This window comes from Phalangium opilio, unplaced genomic scaffold (assembly GCF_054372755.1).
Source record: "Phalangium opilio isolate 3A_F unplaced genomic scaffold, DU_Popi_V2 ptg000031l_1, whole genome shotgun sequence".
Lineage (NCBI taxonomy): Eukaryota > Metazoa > Arthropoda > Arachnida > Opiliones > Phalangiidae > Phalangium > Phalangium opilio.
This window is the reverse complement of record NW_028324158.1, coordinates 10,061,836-10,084,927: the sequence shown is the minus strand read 5'-3', so window position 1 is coordinate 10,084,927 and position 23,092 is coordinate 10,061,836. Positions and strand designations below refer to the sequence as shown.

The following is a 23,092-nucleotide window of genomic DNA, read 5'->3' as shown; positions in this document are numbered from 1 at the left end:
TACCGCTTACAACCTTAGAAATGAAGAAAAACCATTAGAAAATCGTTCCTATCATAATACTCGCGAAATCTCCATAGCTAACTTATTATATATTGCAAGCACGTACATTCTCTCAATATCAACAAAAATGTATTCAAAAAATCATTTGAATAAATATGCCAAAAAAATCAAATCTACAAAGATACGAAACCTTACAATTACTTTGTTTTGATAAGTTTTATATTGAAAGGCGAGGGGATAAATCTTGAAATATTGTCAAAAAGTATTCAATTATTTTTTCAATAGTGGTGAACATTTTATTTCCTTCAAAAGTTTTGGTAAGTATAGCTTCGGAAACCATTTTAATTAATGATGAAAGTGTCATACATACGAAAAGAAAAAAAATGAACCTTTATACAAAAGAGCTATTTTTCATTAAAGTGTCAACTTTCGTGAATCTCAGTCTATGATTATCTCCGCTTATTAAACGTAGAAGGAACTTTTTCTTAAAAATGTAGGTCTTATCGAGGACTTACACGCTCACTTAAATCAACTGTTTCCTTATTATATATTTATGGTGTGATAGTTCGGGTTGGGTTAGGTTAAATTTTAATGGGGGGGGGTGAGATTTCTACAGGGCTTCTTTTGCAGGCTTAAGGGGTTAGATTAGGTTACGTAAGGTTCGATGAGGGTGGGTCAGGTTTCAACCGAGTTAACTTAACCCATCGTTGAATGTTAAATGTTATGGTTCTCAATTTAACTAATATATGCAAAATATACGTTTTAGACAGAGTTACTATTAATGGTATTTTTAAAATAAAAGAAAAAGGTGGAGGAATATGCTTTGTTTAAACCAAGGTTGAGAATGGCATGGTAAGATTAAGTATTTAAGGTTTATCGCGACTTCGAGTCATGTTAGTTCAAAATGCAGAGGGGCCGGTTATTGTTGCTAGCGTTCCTTCTGCAGGGGTGTCTCCAAATAGTGTCATCATGCATTGCCCATATCGAAGACGGGTACTTGAGCGGTTCCATTTTGTATACCTCAACAGGAAAGCCAGTCGAGTCATACCGCGGTATACCCTACGCTGTACCACCACTTGACCAACTACGATTCAAGAATCCAGTACCGTTTGGTTCATGGAATGGTTACTTGGACGCGACGCGTTACGGCAAATCATGCCAGCAACAACCTTACACAATCTTTAAAGGGGTTCCGGGATTGGAGAGATTCATCCCAAGGACGGGTTTCAGCGAGGATTGTTTGACTTTGAACGTATTTGTTCCTAATCCAAGACCCATTAACGCCCCAGTTATGGTGTTCATACACGGTGGTGGATTCTCGATTGGTAGTTCGTCAGTGGTATATTTCGATGGCTCGGAATTGGCCGGTGTTGAAAACGTTATTATTGTTTCCATGAATTACAGGTGAAGAAAGAAGTTTAAGTTGAAATAATTGTATTTATAATGCGAACTCTTTTTCAGGTTAGCGTCTCTGGGTTTCTTAAATTTGGACCATCCCGACGTTGACCCAAATTGCGGTTTGATGGACCAATTACTTGCATTGAAATGGGTTGAAAGGAATATTAGGGGATTCGGGGGAAATCCCAACGAGATTACGTTGTTCGGGAACAGTGCAGGGGCCATGAGTGTTGGATGGCATATGTTATCACCTTTGTCCAGAGGATTCTTCAAAAGAGGTATCATGGAAAGTGGTACGGCTTTCAGCGAATTTTTCATAGCTCAGAAAGATGAAAACATTCAATTGGCCCATCAGGTTGGTGGAATTTAATGAATATGGTTGATGATAATGGTTGATAATTAGTTCTAATTGTTAATAAAATTATTAAAAATTTTAAATATTCTTAGACCGGGCGGAATCTTAACTGTTCCGACACCTCGAACAAGAACGCTTTATTGCACTGTTTAAGGAATATTGACGCTACCACTCTAATCGCGAACGAACCAGTTAAAGCGTTTATGCCATTCATATTTAAACCAGTTATAGACGGAAAGTTTTTCACCGAACATCCCTGGACTACGTATCACGAGAACAAAAGGGTCACGAACTACGACGTCCTGATGGGAACCGTCAAAAACGAGGGGATGTTATTCCAATGCTTGGTGAACCCCTTGGTTTACTCGCCACTTTCTAATGCAGTGAATCCGTATCACGAAGAGTTCGTTAATATCATTAAGTTTTATTTGCCGAATCAAGGCGATTGTTTGCGCGAGAGTTTGGAAACCTTGTATACTGACTGGAGAAATTATAACAATACAAACAGTAAGTGAACAGTAGTCAAAAGAGAGTTGGTTTAGTATAATATCAATATTGTAGCTCATAAATTGACCTACGACTTCGAAGTATCATGGTAAAGGCATTTTACTCAGAACTATATTCCTAGGCACACTTAAGAGTGGAGACGACTTCGTGTCGGATTTATGGTTTAACTGTCCGACGGAAATGGCCCTAGACATGTACACGAAATCAGGCTCGAAAGTTTACAACTATTATTTCACACATCGTTCACGGAATATAGACTTTGTTCCGTGGGTTGGAACGCCACATACAGACGAACTCAGGCTAGTAATGTTTTCTAATAGAGTTTTATATATGATAGGCTTGTGGGAGTTTCAATATTGTAATTAATTTTGAACAGGTATTTAATGGGGGAAGTTACGAGAGAGTCAAAATACGAAGAGGAAGATAAGGTCTTTGCTTATAGTTTAATGCGTTATTGGGCTAATTTTGCGAGAACCGGGTAAGTAGAAGGACTTCAAAAGTATCATATAAGTGTAATAAAATTCTGATCAGTTCAATATTATTTTCTGAGCAGTGATCCAAATATATCACCGATCAGTTCCAAAAGTACGGAATCAAAAACCACGTGGCCTCGATACACGCAACAGAATAAATCGGTGTTTGTATTAAAACCAGGGAATAACAAGGAAATTTTCCAGAGATTCAGAACTGAACGTTGCGCGTTTTGGATCGAAAAATATCCCGAATTTAAGCCTAGCCTCCTTAAAATGAAGTATTATTTCTCCTAGAACATTTAGCTTTTCTAGCTTGCCCAAACTGCGGAAACATTTTCTAAGACTTAAATTATAGAAAAATGTCCCCATTTGAGGCATCCCAGGGATTAGACTACGTTTCATAAAACACGGTAGATTTTTGTCTGAAAGTTTATAAGCACTTAGAGACTCTGTATATTCAAGAAAGATTTGTATAGTTATGGAAAAAAAGAAAAGAAAAAATTCAATAAAATATTTTGATAACAAATTCATATTTTACTATAAGATTACATTGTTTTGAGAGATTTAAAATTTGAAGGCAAGTCGATAGACCTTGAAATTTTGGCAGAAAATATAGTCAATTCTTTTCTTCAAAGGAGGTGTTTAATTTCCTCCAGAAGTCGTACTAAGTATATCCTTGAAAACACTTTTAATTAATTATACAAGTGACATACGAAGTGAAATAAACTTCTACACAAAAAAAGTTGTTTTTTTTCATAAAAGTGTCAACTTTTGCGATTCGCAAATTTATGCGTTATAGCCTTATATAATGTGTAAGGAAATGTTTCTTAATAAATATATATTTTATTATGTAATTGCAGGGCCAGTCAAATTCAATTTAATTAAATGTGAATTGTTATTGTGGAGCTGTGCCAGTTGGTACGGGCCCAAAGAACTTTATGTTGGATTGATTAAAATTAAAGATAATATAATCAAGTTATTAAGTCTTTCCGAGTTTCTACGGTATCAATACTGTCATCATAAATGTTACTGAATGATTAAACTGAACTTAAGCCTAGTTGATAAATTACAAACAGGTGAATTGAGACTTTTACAGGTTGATGACCAACCAGGCAATAATTCATCAAAACAATACTTTTACAACCTTATAGAAAAGTAACTGAAAACGATACAAAAAGTGGTTGAAAGGTAAAAAGCATTTTTGTAGAGGAATCAGTATCATAAACACATATCTGCTAGGTTTGAAAGAATGAAAGCCGTTGAAAGGAAAAATTAAATTTACCGCCACTAGATTAGTGTTTAAAAGTCACAGCTCATTCAGAGAGATAAACCAGTTTATTCAACCAGAGATATTTTGCACCCGGTAGCTACCCTGATTATCGTAGTCGTAAGTATTTAATATGGTTGGATGGGGGACAAATTGGACTATAAAATACTCAAAGGACATCCCCGTATCTCTAGTAGAAACAGAGTTACGAGCCTGCAAAGTATAGTCTAATGCATTTCCTATGGAGGGGTTTGTTTGTTTACGTTTTGCTTAATTACTCGGCCCCTGTTTGTCGTAGCCCAAAGATTTTAGTATGGTTAAATGGGGGACAAATTGGACTATAACATACTCAAAAGACATCCCCGTATCTCTAGTAGAAACAGAGTTACGAGCCTGCAAAGTATAGTCTAATGCATTTCCTATGGAGGGGTTTGTTTGTTCATGTTTTGCTTAATTACTTGGCCCCTATTTTTTCGATCACTGAAAATAACGTATCTGTAGTGTAGTGGTTATCGCATCCGCCTTCCTCCCGGAAGGCCACAGGTTCGAAACCGCGAAGTTTTTTTTCACTTTGCTTGGGAATTGTAAAGACCTTTATAATTATCCGAACATTAGTGTCAAGGTCACATTACTTACATCCCCGTATCTCTGGTAGAACCAGAGTTCCGAGCCTCCAAAATTTAGTCTAATGCATTTCCTATAGAGGGGTTTGTTTGTTCACGTTTTGCTTAATTACTTGGCCCCTGTTTGTCGTAGCCCAAAATTTTTAGTATGGTTAGATGGGGGACAAATTGGGCTATAACATACTCAAAGGGCATCCCCGTATCTATTCTAGAACCAGAGTTACGAGCCTCCAAAGTCGGGCCAAATGCTTTTCCTATGGAGGGGTTGTTTGTTTACGTTTTGCTTAATTACTTGGCCCCTGTTTGTCGTAGCCCTATGTTTTTAGTATGGTTAGATGGGGGAAAAACTGCACTATAACGTACTCAAAGGACATCTAAGTATCTCTACAAGAACCAGAGTTTCGAGCCTCCAAAGTTGGGTCAAATGCTATTCCGATGGAAGGAGTTGTTTGTTTACTTTTTCCTTAATTACTCGGCTTTGTGTTCTCGATCACCCGTAACAACTTATCTGTGGTGTAGTGGTTAACACATCCTCCTCACTCCCGGAAGGCCACAGGTTCGAAACCGCGAAGTTTTTTTTTTCACTTGGGAATTGTAAAGACCTTTATAATTATCCGAACATTAGTGTCAAGGTCACATTACTTACATCCCCGTATCTCTGGTAGAACCAGAGTTCCGAGCCTCCAAAATTTAGTCTAATGCATTTCCTATAGAGGGGTTTGTTTGTTCACGTTTTGCTTAATTACTTGGCCCCTGTTTGTCGTAGCCCTAAATTTTTAGTATGGTTAGATGGGGGACAAATTGGGCTATAACATACTCAAAGGACATCCCCGTATCTATAATAAAACCAAAGTTACGAGCCTCCAAAGTCGGGTCAAATGCATTTCCTATGGAGGGGTTTGTTTCTTTACGTTTTGCTTAATTACTTGGCCCCTGTTTGTCGTAGCCCAAAATTTTTAGTATGGTTAGATGGGGGACAAATTGGGCTATAACATACTCAAAGGACATCTCCGTATCTATACTAAAGCCAGAGTTACGAGCCTCGAAAGTCGGGTCAAATGCTTTTATTATGGAGGGGTTGTTGGTTTACGTTTTGCTTAATTACTTGGCCCCTGTTTGGCGTAGCCCTATGTTTTTAGTATGGTTAGATGGGGGACAAATTGGGCTATAACATACTCAAAGGACATCCCCGTATCTCTACTAGAACCAGAGTTACGAGCCTCCAAAGTCGGGTCAAATGCTATTCCGATGGAAGGAGTTATTTCTTTACTTTTTCCATAATTACTCGGCCTTGTATTCTCGGTCACCCATAACAACTTATCTGTGGTGTAGTGGTTAACACATCCGCCTCACTCCCGGAAGGCCACAGGTTCGAAACCGCGAAGTTTTTTTTTTTTTTCACTTGGGAAATGTAAAGACCTTTATAATTATCCGAACATTTGTGTCAAGGTCACATTATTTACATCTCCGTATCTCTGGTAGAACCAGAGTTCCGAGCCTCCAAAATTTAGTCTAATGCATTTCCTATAGAGGGGTTTGTTTGTTCACGTTTTGCTTATATACTTGGCCCCTGTTTGTCGTAGCCCTAAATTTTTAGAATGGTTAGATGGGGGACAAATTGGGCTATAACATACTCAAAGGACATCCCCGTATCTATACTAAAACCAAAGTTACGAGCCTCCAAAGTCGGGTCAAATGCATTTCCTATGGAGGGGTTTGTTTCTTTACGTTTTGCTTAATTACTTGGCCCCTGTTTGTCGTAGCCCAAAATTTTTAGTATGGTTAGATGGGGGACAAATTGGGCTATAACATACTCAAAGGACATCCCTGTATCTATACTAAAGCCAGAGTTACGAGCCTCGAAAGTCGGGTCAAATGCTTTTCCTATGGAGGGGTTGTTGGTTTACGTTTTGCTTAATTACTTGGCCCCTGTTTGGCGTAGCCCTATGTTTTTAGTATGGTTAGATGGGGGACAAATTGGGCTATAACATACTCAAAGGACATCCCCGTATCTCTACTAGAACCAGAGTTACGAGCCTCCAAAGTCGGGTCAAATGCTATTCCGATGGAAGGAGTTATTTGTTTACTTTTTCCATAATTACTCGACCTTGTATTCTCGGTCACACATAACAGCTTATCTGTGGTGTAGTGGTTAACACATCCGCCTCACTCCCGGAAGGCCACAGGTTCGAAACCGCGAAGTTTTTTTTTTTTTTTCACTTGGGAAATGTAAAGACCTTTATAATTATCCGAACATTTGTGTCAAGGTCACATTATTTACATCTCCGTATCTCTGGTAGAACCAGAGTTCCGAGCCTCCAAAATTTAGTCTAATGCATTTCCTATAGAGGGGTTTGTTTGTTCACGTTTTGCTTATATACTTGGCCCCTGTTTGTCGTAGCCCTAAATTTTTAGAATGGTTAGATGGGGGACAAATTGGGCTATAACATACTCAAAGGACATCCCCGTATCTATACTAAAACCAAAGTTACGAGCCTCCAAAGTCGGGTCAAATGCATTTCCTATGGAGGGGTTTGTTTCTTTACGTTTTGCTTAATTACTTGGCCCCTGTTTGTCGTAGCCCAAAATTTTTAGTATGGTTAGATGGGGGACAAATTGGGCTATAACATACTCAAAGGACATCCCCGTATCTATACTAAAGCCAGAGTTACGAGCCTCGAAAGTCGGGTCAAATGCTTTTCCTATGGAGGGGTTGTTGGTTTACGTTTTGCTTAATTACTTGGCCCCTGTTTGGCGTAGCCCTATGTTTTTAGTATGGTTAGATGGGGGACAAATTGGGCTATAACATACTCAAAGGACATCCCCGTATCTCTACTAGAACCAGAGTTACGAGCCTCCAAAGTCGGGTCAAATGCTATTCCGATGGAAGGAGTTATTTGTTTACTTTTTCCATAATTACTCGGCCTTGTATTCTCGGTCACCCATAACAACTTATCTGTGGTGTAGTGGTTAACACATCCGCCTCACTCCCGGAAGGCCACAGGTTCGAAACCGCGAAGTTTTTTTTTTTTTTTCACTTGGGAAATGTAAAGACCTTTATAATTATCCGAACATTTGTGTCAAGGTCACATTATTTACATCTCCGTATCTCTGGTAGAACCAGAGTTCCGAGCCTCCAAAATTTAGTCTAATGCATTTCCTATAGAGGGGTTTGTTTGTTCACGTTTTGCTTATATACTTGGCCCCTGTTTGTCGTAGCCCTAAATTTTTAGAATGGTTAGATGGGGGACAAATTGGGCTATAACATACTCAAAGGACATCCCCGTATCTATACTAAAGCCAGAGTTACGAGCCTCCAAAGTCGGGTCAAATGCATTTCCTATGGAGGGGTTTGTTTCTTTACGTTTTGCTTAATTACTTGGCCCCTGTTTGTCGTAGCCCAAACTTTTTAGTATGGTTAGATGGGGGACAAATTGGGCTATAACATACTCAAAGGACATCCCCGTATCTATACTAAAACCAAAGTTACGAGCCTCCAAAGTCGGGTCAAATGCATTTCCTATGGAGGGGTTTGTTTCTTTACGTTTTGCTTAATTACTTGGCCCCTGTTTGTCGTAGCCCAAAATTTTTAGTATGGTTAGATGGGGGACAAATTGGGCTATAACATACTCAAAGGACATCCCCGTATCTATACTAAAGCCAGAGTTACGAGCCTCGAAAGTCGGGTCAAATGCTTTTCCTATGGAGGGGTTGTTGGTTTACGTTTTGCTTAATTACTTGGCCCCTGTTTCGCGTAGCCCTATGTTTTTAGTCTGGTTAGATGGGGGACAAATTGGGCTATAACATACTCAAAGGACATCCCCGTATCTCTACTAGAACCAGAGTTACGAGCCTCCAAAGTCGGGTCAAATGCTATTCCGATGGAAGGAGTTATTTCTTTACTTTTTCCATAATTACTCGGCCTTGTATTCTCGGTCACCCATAACAACTTATCTGTGGTGTAGTGGTTAACACATCCGCCTCACTCCCGGAAGGCCACAGGTTCGAAACCGCGAAGTTTTTTTTTTTTTTTCACTTGGGAAATGTAAAGACCTTTATAATTATCCGAACATTTGTGTCAAGGTCACATTATTTACATCTCCGTATCTCTGGTAGAACCAGAGTTCCGAGCCTCCAAAATTTAGTCTAATGCATTTCCTATAGAGGGGTTTGTTTGTTCACGTTTTGCTTATATACTTGGCCCCTGTTTGTCGTAGCCCTAAATTTTTAGAATGGTTAGATGGGGGACAAATTGGGCTATAACATACTCAAAGGACGTCCCCGTATCTATACTAAAGCCAGAGTTACGAGCCTCCAAAGTCGGGTCAAATGCATTTCCTATGGAGGGGTTTGTTTCTTTACGTTTTGCTTAATTACTTGGCCCCTGTTTGTCGTAGCCCAAAATTTTTAGTATGGTTAGATGGGGGACAAATTGGGCTATAACATACTCAAAGGACATCCCCGTATCTCTACTAGAACCAGAGTTACGAGCCTCCAAAGTCGGGTCAAATGCTTTTCCTATGGAGGGGTTGTTGGTTTACGTTTTGCTTAATTACTTGGCCCCTGTTTCGCGTAGCCCTATGTTTTTAGTCTGGTTAGATGGGGGACAAATTGGGCTATAACATACTCAAAGGACATCCCCGTATCTCTACTAGAACCAGAGTTACGAGCCTCCAAAGTCGGGTCAAATGCTATTCCGATGGAAGGAGTTATTTGTTTACTTTTTCCATAATTACTCGACCTTGTATTCTCGGTCACACATAACAGCTTATCTGTGGTGTAGTGGTTAACACATCCGCCTCACTCCCGGAAGGCCACAGGTTCGAAACCGCGAAGTTTTTTTTTTTTTTTCACTTGGGAAATGTAAAGACCTTTATAATTATCCGAACATTTGTGTCAAGGTCACATTATTTACATCTCCGTATCTCTGGTAGAACCAGAGTTCCGAGCCTCCAAAATTTAGTCTAATGCATTTCCTATAGAGGGGTTTGTTTGTTCACGTTTTGCTTATATACTTGGCCCCTGTTTGTCGTAGCCCTAAATTTTTAGAATGGTTAGATGGGGGACAAATTGGGCTATAACATACTCAAAGGACATCCCCGTATCTATACTAAAACCAAAGTTACGAGCCTCCAAAGTCGGGTCAAATGCATTTCCTATGGAGGGGTTTGTTTCTTTACGTTTTGCTTAATTACTTGGCCCCTGTTTGTCGTAGCCCAAAATTTTTAGTATGGTTAGATGGGGGACAAATTGGGCTATAACATACTCAAAGGACATCCCCGTATCTATACTAAAGCCAGAGTTACGAGCCTCGAAAGTCGGGTCAAATGCTTTTCCTATGGAGGGGTTGTTGGTTTACGTTTTGCTTAATTACTTGGCCCCTGTTTGGCGTAGCCCTATGTTTTTAGTATGGTTAGATGGGGGACAAATTGGGCTATAACATACTCAAAGGACATCCCCGTATCTCTACTAGAACCAGAGTTACGAGCCTCCAAAGTCGGGTCAAATGCTATTCCGATGGAAGGAGTTATTTGTTTACTTTTTCCATAATTACTCGGCCTTGTATTCTCGGTCACCCATAACAACTTATCTGTGGTGTAGTGGTTAACACATCCGCCTCACTCCCGGAAGGCCACAGGTTCGAAACCGCGAAGTTTTTTTTTTTTTTTCACTTGGGAAATGTAAAGACCTTTATAATTATCCGAACATTTGTGTCAAGGTCACATTATTTACATCTCCGTATCTCTGGTAGAACCAGAGTTCCGAGCCTCCAAAATTTAGTCTAATGCATTTCCTATAGAGGGGTTTGTTTGTTCACGTTTTGCTTATATACTTGGCCCCTGTTTGTCGTAGCCCTAAATTTTTAGAATGGTTAGATGGGGGACAAATTGGGCTATAACATACTCAAAGGACATCCCCGTATCTATACTAAAGCCAGAGTTACGAGCCTCCAAAGTCGGGTCAAATGCATTTCCTATGGAGGGGTTTGTTTCTTTACGTTTTGCTTAATTACTTGGCCCCTGTTTGTCGTAGCCCAAACTTTTTAGTATGGTTAGATGGGGGACAAATTGGGCTATAACATACTCAAAGGACATCCCCGTATCTATACTAAAACCAAAGTTACGAGCCTCCAAAGTCGGGTCAAATGCATTTCCTATGGAGGGGTTTGTTTCTTTACGTTTTGCTTAATTACTTGGCCCCTGTTTGTCGTAGCCCAAAATTTTTAGTATGGTTAGATGGGGGACAAATTGGGCTATAACATACTCAAAGGACATCCCCGTATCTATACTAAAGCCAGAGTTACGAGCCTCGAAAGTCGGGTCAAATGCTTTTCCTATGGAGGGGTTGTTGGTTTACGTTTTGCTTAATTACTTGGCCCCTGTTTCGCGTAGCCCTATGTTTTTAGTCTGGTTAGATGGGGGACAAATTGGGCTATAACATACTCAAAGGACATCCCCGTATCTCTACTAGAACCAGAGTTACGAGCCTCCAAAGTCGGGTCAAATGCTATTCCGATGGAAGGAGTTATTTCTTTACTTTTTCCATAATTACTCGGCCTTGTATTCTCGGTCACCCATAACAACTTATCTGTGGTGTAGTGGTTAACACATCCGCCTCACTCCCGGAAGGCCACAGGTTCGAAACCGCGAAGTTTTTTTTTTTTTTTCACTTGGGAAATGTAAAGACCTTTATAATTATCCGAACATTTGTGTCAAGGTCACATTATTTACATCTCCGTATCTCTGGTAGAACCAGAGTTCCGAGCCTCCAAAATTTAGTCTAATGCATTTCCTATAGAGGGGTTTGTTTGTTCACGTTTTGCTTATATACTTGGCCCCTGTTTGTCGTAGCCCTAAATTTTTAGAATGGTTAGATGGGGGACAAATTGGGCTATAACATACTCAAAGGACGTCCCCGTATCTATACTAAAGCCAGAGTTACGAGCCTCCAAAGTCGGGTCAAATGCATTTCCTATGGAGGGGTTTGTTTCTTTACGTTTTGCTTAATTACTTGGCCCCTGTTTGTCGTAGCCCAAAATTTTTAGTATGGTTAGATGGGGGACAAATTGGGCTATAACATACTCAAAGGACATCCCCGTATCTCTACTAGAACCAGAGTTACGAGCCTCCAAAGTCGGGTCAAATGCTATTCCGATGGAAGGAGTTATTTCTTTACTTTTTCCATAATTACTCGGCCTTGTATTCTCGGTCACCCATAACAACTTATCTGTGGTGTAGTGGTTAACACATCCGCCTCACTCCCGGAAGGCCACAGGTTCGAAACCGCGAAGTTTTTTTTTTTTTCACTTGGGAAATGTAAAGACCTTTATAATTATCCGAACATTTGTGTCAAGGTCACATTATTTACATCTCCGTATCTCTGGTAGAACCAGAGTTCCGAGCCTCCAAAATTTAGTCTAATGCATTTCCTATAGAGGGGTTTGTTTGTTCACGTTTTGCTTATATACTTGGCCCCTGTTTGTCGTAGCCCTAAATTTTTAGAATGGTTAGATGGGGGACAAATTGGGCTATAACATACTCAAAGGACATCCCCGTATCTATACTAAAACCAAAGTTACGAGCCTCCAAAGTCGGGTCAAATGCATTTCCTATGGAGGGGTTTGTTTCTTTACGTTTTGCTTAATTACTTGGCCCCTGTTTGTCGTAGCCCAAAATTTTTAGTATGGTTAGATGGGGGACAAATTGGGCTATAACATACTCAAAGGACATCCCCGTATCTATACTAAAGCCAGAGTTACGAGCCTCCAAAGTCGGGTCAAATGCATTTCCTATGGAGGGGTTTGTTTCTTTACGTTTTGCTTAATTACTTGGCCCCTGTTTGTCGTAGCCCAAACTTTTTAGTATGGTTAGATGGGGGACAAATTGGGCTATAACATACTCAAAGGACATCCCCGTATCTATACTAAAACCAAAGTTACGAGCCTCCAAAGTCGGGTCAAATGCATTTCCTATGGAGGGGTTTGTTTCTTTACGTTTTGCTTAATTACTTGGCCCCTGTTTGTCGTAGCCCAAAATTTTTAGTATGGTTAGATGGGGGACAAATTGGGCTATAACATACTCAAAGGACATCCCCGTATCTATACTAAAGCCAGAGTTACGAGCCTCGAAAGTCGGGTCAAATGCTTTTCCTATGGAGGGGTTGTTGGTTTACGTTTTGCTTAATTACTTGGCCCCTGTTTCGCGTAGCCCTATGTTTTTAGTCTGGTTAGATGGGGGACAAATTGGGCTATAACATACTCAAAGGACATCCCCGTATCTCTACTAGAACCAGAGTTACGAGCCTCCAAAGTCGGGTCAAATGCTATTCCGATGGAAGGAGTTATTTGTTTACTTTTTCCATAATTACTCGGCCTTGTATTCTCGGTCACCCATAACAACTTATCTGTGGTGTAGTGGTTAACACATCCGCCTCACTCCCGGAAGGCCACAGGTTCGAAACCGCGAAGTTTTTTTTTTTTTTTCACTTGGGAAATGTAAAGACCTTTATAATTATCCGAACATTTGTGTCAAGGTCACATTATTTACATCTCCGTATCTCTGGTAGAACCAGAGTTCCGAGCCTCCAAAATTTAGTCTAATGCATTTCCTATAGAGGGGTTTGTTTGTTCACGTTTTGCTTATATACTTGGCCCCTGTTTGTCGTAGCCCTAAATTTTTAGAATGGTTAGATGGGGGACAAATTGGGCTATAACATACTCAAAGGACGTCCCCGTATCTATACTAAAGCCAGAGTTACGAGCCTCCAAAGTCGGGTCAAATGCATTTCCTATGGAGGGGTTTGTTTCTTTACGTTTTGCTTAATTACTTGGCCCCTGTTTGTCGTAGCCCAAAATTTTTAGTATGGTTAGATGGGGGACAAATTGGGCTATAACATACTCAAAGGACATCCCCGTATCTATACTAAAACCAAAGTTACGAGCCTCCAAAGTCGGGTCAAATGCATTTCCTATGGAGGGGTTTGTTTCTTTACGTTTTGCTTAATTACTTGGCCCCTGTTTGTCGTAGCCCAAAATTTTTAGTATGGTTAGATGGGGGACAAATTGGGCTATAACATACTCAAAGGACATCCCCGTATCTATACTAAAGCCAGAGTTACGAGCCTCGAAAGTCGGGTCAAATGCTTTTCCTATGGAGGGGTTGTTGGTTTACGTTTTGCTTAATTACTTGGCCCCTGTTTCGCGTAGCCCTATGTTTTTAGTCTGGTTAGATGGGGGACAAATTGGGCTATAACATACTCAAAGGACATCCCCGTATCTCTACTAGAACCAGAGTTACGAGCCTCCAAAGTCGGGTCAAATGCTGTTCCGATGGAAGGAGTTATTTGTTTTCTTTTTCCATAATTACTCGACCTTGTATTCTCGGTCACCCATAACAACTTATCTGTGGTGTAGTGGTTAACACATCCGCCTCACTCCCGGAAGGCCACAGGTTCGAAACCGCGAAGTTTTTTTTTTTTTTTCACTTGAGAAATGTAAAGACCTTTATAATTATCCGAACATTTGTGTCAAGGTCACATTATTTACATCTCCGTATCTCTGGTAGAACCAGAGTTCCGAGCCTCCAAAATTTAGTCTAATGCATTTCCTATAGAGGGGTTTGTTTGTTCACGTTTTGCTTATATACTTGGCCCCTGTTTGTCGTAGCCCTAAATTTTTAGAATGGTTAGATGGGGGACAAATTGGGCTATAACATACTCAAAGGACATCCCCGTATCTATACTAAAACCAAAGTTACGAGCCTCCAAAGTCGGGTCAAATGCATTTCCTATGGAGGGGTTTGTTTCTTTACGTTTTGCTTAATTACTTGGCCCCTGTTTGTCGTAGCCCAAAATTTTTAGTATGGTTAGATGGGGGACAAATTGGGCTATAACATACTCAAAGGACATCCCCGTATCTATACTAAAGCCAGAGTTACGAGCCTCGAAAGTCGGGTCAAATGCTTTTCCTATGGAGGGGTTGTTGGTTTACGTTTTGCTTAATTACTTGGCCCCTGTTTGGCGTAGCCCTATGTTTTTAGTATGGTTAGATGGGGGACAAATTGGGCTATAACATACTCAAAGGACATCCCCGTATCTCTACTAGAACCAGAGTTACGAGCCTCCAAAGTCGGGTCAAATGCTATTCCGATGGAAGGAGTTATTTCTTTACTTTTTCCATAATTACTCGGCCTTGTATTCTCGGTCACCCATAACAACTTATCTGTGGTGTAGTGGTTAACACATCCGCCTCACTCCCGGAAGGCCACAGGTTCGAAACCGCGAAGTTTTTTTTTTTTTTTCACTTGGGAAATGTAAAGACCTTTATAATTATCCGAACATTTGTGTCAAGGTCACATTATTTACATCTCCGTATCTCTGGTAGAACCAGAGTTCCGAGCCTCCAAAATTTAGTCTAATGCATTTCCTATAGAGGGGTTTGTTTGTTCACGTTTTGCTTATATACTTGGCCCCTGTTTGTCGTAGCCCTAAATTTTTAGAATGGTTAGATGGGGGACAAATTGGGCTATAACATACTCAAAGGACATCCCCGTATCTATACTAAAACCAAAGTTACGAGCCTCCAAAGTCGGGTCAAATGCATTTCCTATGGAGGGGTTTGTTTCTTTACGTTTTGCTTAATTACTTGGCCCCTGTTTGTCGTAGCCCAAAATTTTTAGTATGGTTAGATGGGGGACAAATTGGGCTATAACATACTCAAAGGACATCCCCGTATCTATACTAAAGCCAGAGTTACGAGCCTCGAAAGTCGGGTCAAATGCTTTTCCTATGGAGGGGTTGTTGGTTTACGTTTTGCTTAATTACTTGGCCCCTGTTTCGCGTAGCCCTATGTTTTTAGTCTGGTTAGATGGGGGACAAATTGGGCTATAACATACTCAAAGGACATCCCCGTATCTCTACTAGAACCAGAGTTACGAGCCTCCAAAGTCGGGTCAAATGCTGTTCCGATGGAAGGAGTTATTTGTTTTCTTTTTCCATAATTACTCGACCTTGTATTCTCGGTCACCCATAACAACTTATCTGTGGTGTAGTGGTTAACACATCCGCCTCACTCCCGGAAGGCCACAGGTTCGAAACCGCGAAGTTTTTTTTTTTTTTCACTTGGGAAATGTAAAGACCTTTATAATTATCCGAACATTTGTGTCAAGGTCACATTATTTACATCTCCGTATCTCTGGTAGAACCAGAGTTCCGAGCCTCCAAAATTTAGTCTAATGCATTTCCTATAGAGGGGTTTGTTTGTTCACGTTTTGCTTATATACTTGGCCCCTGTTTGTCGTAGCCCTAAATTTTTAGAATGGTTAGATGGGGGACAAATTGGGCTATAACATACTCAAAGGACATCCCCGTATCTATACTAAAACCAAAGTTACGAGCCTCCAAAGTCGGGTCAAATGCATTTCCTATGGAGGGGTTTGTTTCTTTACGTTTTGCTTAATTACTTGGCCCCTGTTTGTCGTAGCCCAAAATTTTTAGTATGGTTAGATGGGGGACAAATTGGGCTATAACATACTCAAAGGACATCCCCGTATCTATACTAAAGCCAGAGTTACGAGCCTCGAAAGTCGGGTCAAATGCTTTTCCTATGGAGGGGTTGTTGGTTTACGTTTTGCTTAATTACTTGGCCCCTGTTTGGCGTAGCCCTATGTTTTTAGTATGGTTAGATGGGGGACAAATTGGGCTATAACATACTCAAAGGACATCCCCGTATCTCTACTAGAACCAGAGTTACGAGCCTCCAAAGTCGGGTCAAATGCTATTCCGATGGAAGGAGTTATTTCTTTACTTTTTCCATAATTACTCGGCCTTGTATTCTCGGTCACCCATAACAACTTATCTGTGGTGTAGTGGTTAACACATCCGCCTCACTCCCGGAAGGCCACAGGTTCGAAACCGCGAAGTTTTTTTTTTTTTTCACTTGGGAAATGTAAAGACCTTTATAATTATCCGAACATTTGTGTCAAGGTCACATTATTTACATCTCCGTATCTCTGGTAGAACCAGAGTTCCGAGCCTCCAAAATTTAGTCTAATGCATTTCCTATAGAGGGGTTTGTTTGTTCACGTTTTGCTTATATACTTGGCCCCTGTTTGTCGTAGCCCTAAATTTTTAGAATGGTTAGATGGGGGACAAATTGGGCTATAACATACTCAAAGGACATCCCCGTATCTATACTAAAACCAAAGTTACGAGCCTCCAAAGTCGGGTCAAATGCATTTCCTATGGAGGGGTTTGTTTCTTTACGTTTTGCTTAATTACTTGGCCCCTGTTTGTCGTAGCCCAAAATTTTTAGTATGGTTAGATGGGGGACAAATTGGGCTATAACATACTCAAAGGACATCCCCGTATCTCTACTAGAACCAGAGTTACGAGCCTCCAAAGTTGGGTCAAATGCTTTTCCTATGGAGGGGTTTGTTTGTTCACGTTTTGCTTAATTACTTGGCCCCTGTTTGTCGTAGCCCTATGTTTTTAGTATGGTTAGATGGGGGAAAAATTGCCCTATAATGTACTCAAAGGACATCCAAGTATCTCTACTAGAACCAGAGTTACGAGCCTCCAAAGTTGGGTCAAATTCTTTTCCTGTTTACGTTTTGCTTAATTACTCGGCCCCTGTTTGTCGTAACCCAAAGTTTTTAGTATGGTTAGATGGGGGACAAATAGCCCCTTCCAAATATGACGTTTTTTTAGCTCCAAGTGCGCATGCGCGAAGAACTTAAACAACAAGATGCACAAGGCAGTCAAACTTTTTGGAAGGGGCTATTGGACTATAACATACTCAAAGGACATCACCGTATCTCTAGTAGAAACAGAGTTACGACCCTGCAAAGTATAGTCTAATGCATTTCCTATGGAGGGGTTTGTTTGTTTACGCTTTGCTTAATTACTCGGCCCCTGTTTGTCGTAGTCCAAATCTTTTATTTTGGTTAGATGGGGGACAAATTGGACTATTACATACTCAAAGGACATCCCCGTATCTCTAGTAGAAACAGAGTTAGGAGCCTCCAAATTTTAGTGTAATGCTATTCCTATGGAGGGCGTTGTTTGTTTATTTTTGCTTAATTACTCGGCCCCTGTTTGTCGTAGCCCTAAGTTTTTAGTATGGTTCGATGGGGAACTCAATGCGCCTTTCCCTTCCCCGTCCCCTCCGTTCCCTTCTCCGATTCTTCCCCGGTCTGTCCCTTCCCCGTCCCGTCCCTGTCCCATCCCTTCCTCGGCTCTTCCAGGTCCCGTCCAGGGTGAGAAATAAGGCGGTGGCACTGGGCAAATGACCAGTTTATAAATTGCCTTGACCAGTTTATTTATTAAATGCCTGGGGGTCTAGTGGTCACCGTGACCACTTTTTAAATTGCCTTTCTTTAGTAAAAAATAAATTCCCGGGGCACTGTACCAAAGGAGTAGTTTTGCTGTATATACAATAAAAGTTTACTTGGAGAAGCCTAACACATTAATTGGTCTCCTGTTATACTACTCCATGGTGACATATTGCTTGTCGGAACGCCGTTATCTGGACCGGACCGGTTAGCACCAGTGCATAGTAGACTAGCTGCGATGTGCGTTGTTTTTATGAGTCGTTAGTCTTTCATTGTAAGAGGCTTTAGTGTTTGTAATACAATAAATTTAAGCACTTCAAACCTAGAAAAGTCTACTCTTATTAAAATGGAACATGTTTCAATTAAATGTTCCAAGTTTAATTATTTTTTTAACATATATAAACTAACTTTTGAGTGAGATATAGAAATCAATTCATATAAAACAAATAAACAGTTTATAAAACCTAGAACCATTTCAGTGCAGCTCTGACAGTATGTAGAAATATTAAGTGGTCATTGACCAGTTTTTTAATTAAAACCCTTGGGCTCTACTGGTCAAATGACCAGTTTAAAAATTTTCCTTATTTCTCACCCTGGTCCCGTCCCTTCCCTTCCCGAAAAAAATAGGAAAAATTATAAAATATAGGAATTGTGGTCACCCTGATATTATTTGATAACTACACCTGAATGCCTTTGTTATGAGAGAATGAACTGAACTGCACTGAGGTTAATAAACAGAAATTATAGTAGACGACGTGTGTTGTCACCAAGGCTCATCAAGGTCTTGAAGAAGTCGACTTTTAATTCTCGCGAAAAGGGGTGGAACGGAAACTAGTTAATAGATTAAATAAATTTCGACTGGTTTAAGGATAATTTCAATAGACGTTTAACCCATTTCCCAAGTATCCAAAGCGGAAGACCAAGATTTAAAAACCGTAAGTGAAAAATTTATAATTAGGGCATTGACCATATTTTGTTTACCTTATGTGATTAAATAAAGCAAAGTGGGTTAGTCAAAGTTCGTTATAAATTTAATTATTTCATAGAAATCTAGAAAATAAGATAGTTAGGGTTCCATTCTACTACGTGGCTAAGATGGAAATAAAATCTATTGACATTTTAACATTTTTTGTTGCCAATCGCGCAAATTTTAGTGGGGTTTCTGTCACAAAAAGCTATAACTCCTATTGATTGACAACTGTAGATAAATCAATCAGAGTCATAATTTAAAGGGAATCTCACCTAAATCTTATTTGTAACCTAAATCACTTTGTTATACTCTTAATACCTGTGGAGTTACTGTTTGAAGTTCTAGCTACCTTTGACTTAGGTTATAAGAATTTTTACTGCTAAAGTACTTATTTGTTATTGATAAAGAGACCCCCATAACGAACTCCTCTAAGGTTATATTCCCTTTAAATGTACACAACGTGTTAATTCATTAGTTTGCATGCAGTTTGTTCATTGGTAAATACATAATCCATGGACCGGATGGCCCTTATCTTAGTCTTTTAAAGCACGAGTTCTATCAGATTCAGATAGTATTGTTGGTTATTGCTAATTCTTTAACCGATTTTAATCAATTTCAAGTAGGCGTATATCAAAGTTCATTGTTTCTTTTTAAAAATAGATGAGTTGCTAGTTTTAACACACAATATTTTGCTGGTAAGATGTAATTTTTTTGTTAACTTTCATTATAATTAAATGCTAAACATTATAGTATAAATATTTATTACAATACCATGGGACTTTATTTCTAAATATAAATTAAAAGAAACAGAACTGGGCATCTAAATATTAATTAAAACCATTTAAATGCTGCTTCTCTATGGAGGAAAGGCCAGGGGCTTTAGTTTACTTCAAAATTCTATACACTAATTAAATTTAAATGTAATTATTTAGTACAAAGTTTACTTCTATTTCTTTTTAATGACTTTAAGGAGGAAGTTGATAGTGTATAATACTTTGAACTTTAAGCCTAAAAAACATATTGCCGAAGAAGTTTACATTATAAGAAAATTTTCCTAAGATAAGCAAACAAAATAAGTTTAATCAAATGATAGTTTGTGTGTGTTTTTTTTTAACCAAAATATCCTTGAAAGATTTCCATTTTTTAATCAAATATCTTTTCGGAAAGAAATATATATTATTTGTGTCCTTCAGTAATTGAGGGTAGTTATAATTTTAATTACCAGGATATAAAAGTGAGATTATATCAATAAAAAATGGACCACAGCGGCCATGATCACCACGCTTCCCATGATCACCACGCTCAACATGATCATAACGCGCATCAAGACATGATTGCAAACGTGACTTCTTCCATTACAACAACCATTGCCTCAGTAGTGAATGACCACTTATTTCATAGCGGTCATGAAGACCACGGAAATGTCTTGAATACTTCCATGTCAGATATGGCTGCAAATATAACTTCAACTGTCAGCAGTGTGATAAATCACGTAGCAGCTGCTGCTGGACATGATCATATGAACATGAATGGTGCTCATGATCATATGAATATGAATGGTGGGCATGATCATATGGGTGGTATGGATCACATGGATATGGATATGCCGGTGAGTCCTAAGTCCTAAGATTAAAAAAAAAAAAAAATGTTGTCACGGGGAAAATTAATTCTTGCCAATTGCAGATGTATTTTCAATTTACATTGAAAGCAACAATTTTATTTAAAGAATGGAATGTTAGTACTGCTGGAGGTACGTATTTTTATTTGTATATTCAATTCTAGTGGATAAAATAGGCCAATTATAGACCTTATTTTTACATTAAGGAATGGTTGGCTCTGTTATCGGAGTGATGATTTTAGCAATTTTGTATGAGGGACTGAAATTCCTAAGGGAATACCTATTTAGAACAAGTTACTCTAGACTAAGTTACTCAACTTGTGCCGTTACCGGAGTTGAAAACAACGTAGGAGATAATAGAGGTGTCGAACTTCATAAAGTTACCGAGTAAGTATTCATTTAAACTATTTAAAATAAACCACTTAAAGGGAGGGTGAAGTAGAAAATCAAGTGATTTTTTATCGATTCTTCTACTAATTATAAGACCAGTCTGCATAGTCAAACATTTGGGAAATACAGATTCCGAATGATTTTAAAATTCAAATTAGGTTCAGATTTTAAGGATAATTTTAAAGAAGGTCCTCAGGCCAATCGCGTAACGTCCTGCCTTTTTATTAACAAAATTCTCGTGGCACGCTCCGTGTCGAATGAAATTTATCATGAGATTTGATAAAATTCGCCCGCGACGTGATAATCATGGCGCGAGGCATGGAGCGTGCCACGAGAATTTTGTTAAGAGGAAGGCAGGACGTTACGCGATTGGTCGGAGGACCTTCTTTAAAATTATCCTTAAAATCTGAACCTAATTTGAATTTTAAAATCATTCGGAGTTGGTATTTCCTGAATGTTTGACTATGCAGACTGGTCTTATAATTAGTAGAAGAATCGATAAAAAATCACTTGATTTTCTACTTCACCCTCCCTTTAAAGAGAAATTAACTTAATCTAATCTTAAAATAGGAATAAAATGCTTGGTTTCCCTCATTTACTCCAAACTGCTCTACACGTTGTTCAAATAATTCTAAGCTACTTCCTAATGTTAATCTTCATGACATTCAATTTGTGGTTATGTTTCGGAGTAGTTTTAGGATCCGCTATTGGTTACTTCTTCTTTGGTTGGAGAAGATCAACTGTTGTAGACATATCAGATCATTGTCACTGATAACTTGACTTAAGACTGAACAATTGATGTAAGATTGTATAACAAACAACGTACATCACGTGTGTAATTGATGTATGACGTATAATAACTCAAAAAAAAAAAAAAAAAAGAAAGATTATTGGAAATTTTTAATTATTTTCCTGAGATAAAATTATGTACCGGTATTGGGGTATATGTTTTTATACGAACAACTTAATTTAAATTCATGAAAATTAGACTTCATTGCTTGAAATTTGCACTTGTTAGGTTCATCTAACAACCTATTACGCTATTCTATCAACTGACTTACACCAAGAAGTGATATCTAGTTTATTAGGGAGAAGGTATAAGATGCCAAAGTATTAATTCGCGCGCGCCATAGTCCCAGTCCCCCTTTCAAAATACAAGGGGGGGGGGACGTAAAAAGAGGCCGGGCTATTTCGCAGCCTCTCCTCAGTCGGAAAATATGACTGTAATTTTCATCATTCGCGTCGCGCTGACGTGAGGTTTCAAGAACCAATGAGATGATGGTTGTAATTTAGAGGCGGCAGGGATTAACTCCGGACAGGCTACGTTTTATTTATACCTTCTCCCTAATAAACTAGATATCGCTTCTTGCTTACACTAATATTCTATAACTTACGTAGAAATGAGTTTTTACTTTCTTATTTGGGGGTTTGGAAAAATGTTTAGCAAGCAATGACCCATGACAATTAAAGGTTAATTAAAATAATCCAAGAATTCCGACATTTTTAGCAACTTTAATAGTAACAAACCCTTTTCCCCCCCCCCCTCCTTTGCAAATATAAATTTTTATCAAATTATTGCCAATATATAATATTATTTTTTATAAGTATAGATTAAAATAAGTCTCCACAAATAAATAAATAAATATAGATAGATAGAATTATAAAATTGTGAAAGTGAGGTGTTGTTTTTGTTTTTGTTTATTAATGACTTCCTGTAGTGGTTACGTAAACATGGTGCCAAGATTTATGGTGTTGTTTTTAAGTAAAGGAAGAGGTGTTTGATTAATTGATTAAATTTTTCGTTTGCTGTGGTGCTCTTTATTTTATTTTTGACCAAGTTCTAATTAGATAATTTTGAATTTTGTTTGGAAAATAAGGCCTTATTTTGGTTTTTGAATATTAGAGGTCCCAGGCTTAGATAAGAAGTAACGAAAGATATTTAGGGAATATAGACACATGCTTCTCTATGAAAATTTGTTATGATGAAAGTATTTTATTTTTCTGTAGTGCATTAAATGAAAAAAATATGTAATAATAGCGTGAAACATCTTGCAAAGAATATATCCAATATTAAAGGGAGGGTGAAGTAGAAAATCAAGTGATTTTTTATCGATTCTTCTTGTAATTATAAGACCAGTCTGCGTAGTGAAACATTCAGGAATG

The 23,092-nt window shown here is 38.8% G+C and overlaps 2 protein-coding genes across 4 annotated transcripts; both read left to right on the top strand.

The window, feature by feature from the left end:
• Positions 1 to 904: 904 nt before the first annotated feature.
• Positions 905 to 3,027, top strand: LOC149690535 (cholinesterase-like). Its single transcript, XM_089870513.1, has 5 exons — positions 905 to 1,404; positions 1,462 to 1,753; positions 1,846 to 2,225; positions 2,637 to 2,738; positions 2,814 to 3,027. Exons 1-5 carry the CDS (start codon positions 905 to 907, stop codon positions 3,025 to 3,027), a joined length of 1,488 nt encoding a protein of 495 aa, XP_089726639.1.
• A 15,201-nt stretch (positions 3,028 to 18,228) lies between these two features.
• Positions 18,229 to 22,743, top strand: Ctr1A (Copper transporter 1A). Of its 3 annotated transcripts, none has more exons than XM_089870099.1 (6): positions 18,229 to 18,886; positions 19,582 to 19,616; positions 20,147 to 20,530; positions 20,605 to 20,671; positions 20,746 to 20,926; positions 21,500 to 22,743. In XM_089870099.1, exons 3-6 carry the CDS (start codon positions 20,177 to 20,179, stop codon positions 21,699 to 21,701), a joined length of 804 nt encoding a protein of 267 aa, XP_089726225.1. In that variant the 5' UTR covers positions 18,229 to 18,886; positions 19,582 to 19,616; positions 20,147 to 20,176; the 3' UTR covers positions 21,702 to 22,743. The 3 variants fall into 3 exon arrangements, with proteins under 3 accessions (XP_089726225.1, XP_089726224.1, XP_089726223.1); XM_089870098.1 differs by lacking the exon at positions 19,582 to 19,616 and having other exon boundaries at positions 18,231 to 18,443; positions 18,579 to 18,886; XM_089870097.1 differs by lacking the exon at positions 19,582 to 19,616 and having other exon boundaries at positions 18,231 to 18,886.
• Positions 22,744 to 23,092: the final 349 nt, after the last annotated feature.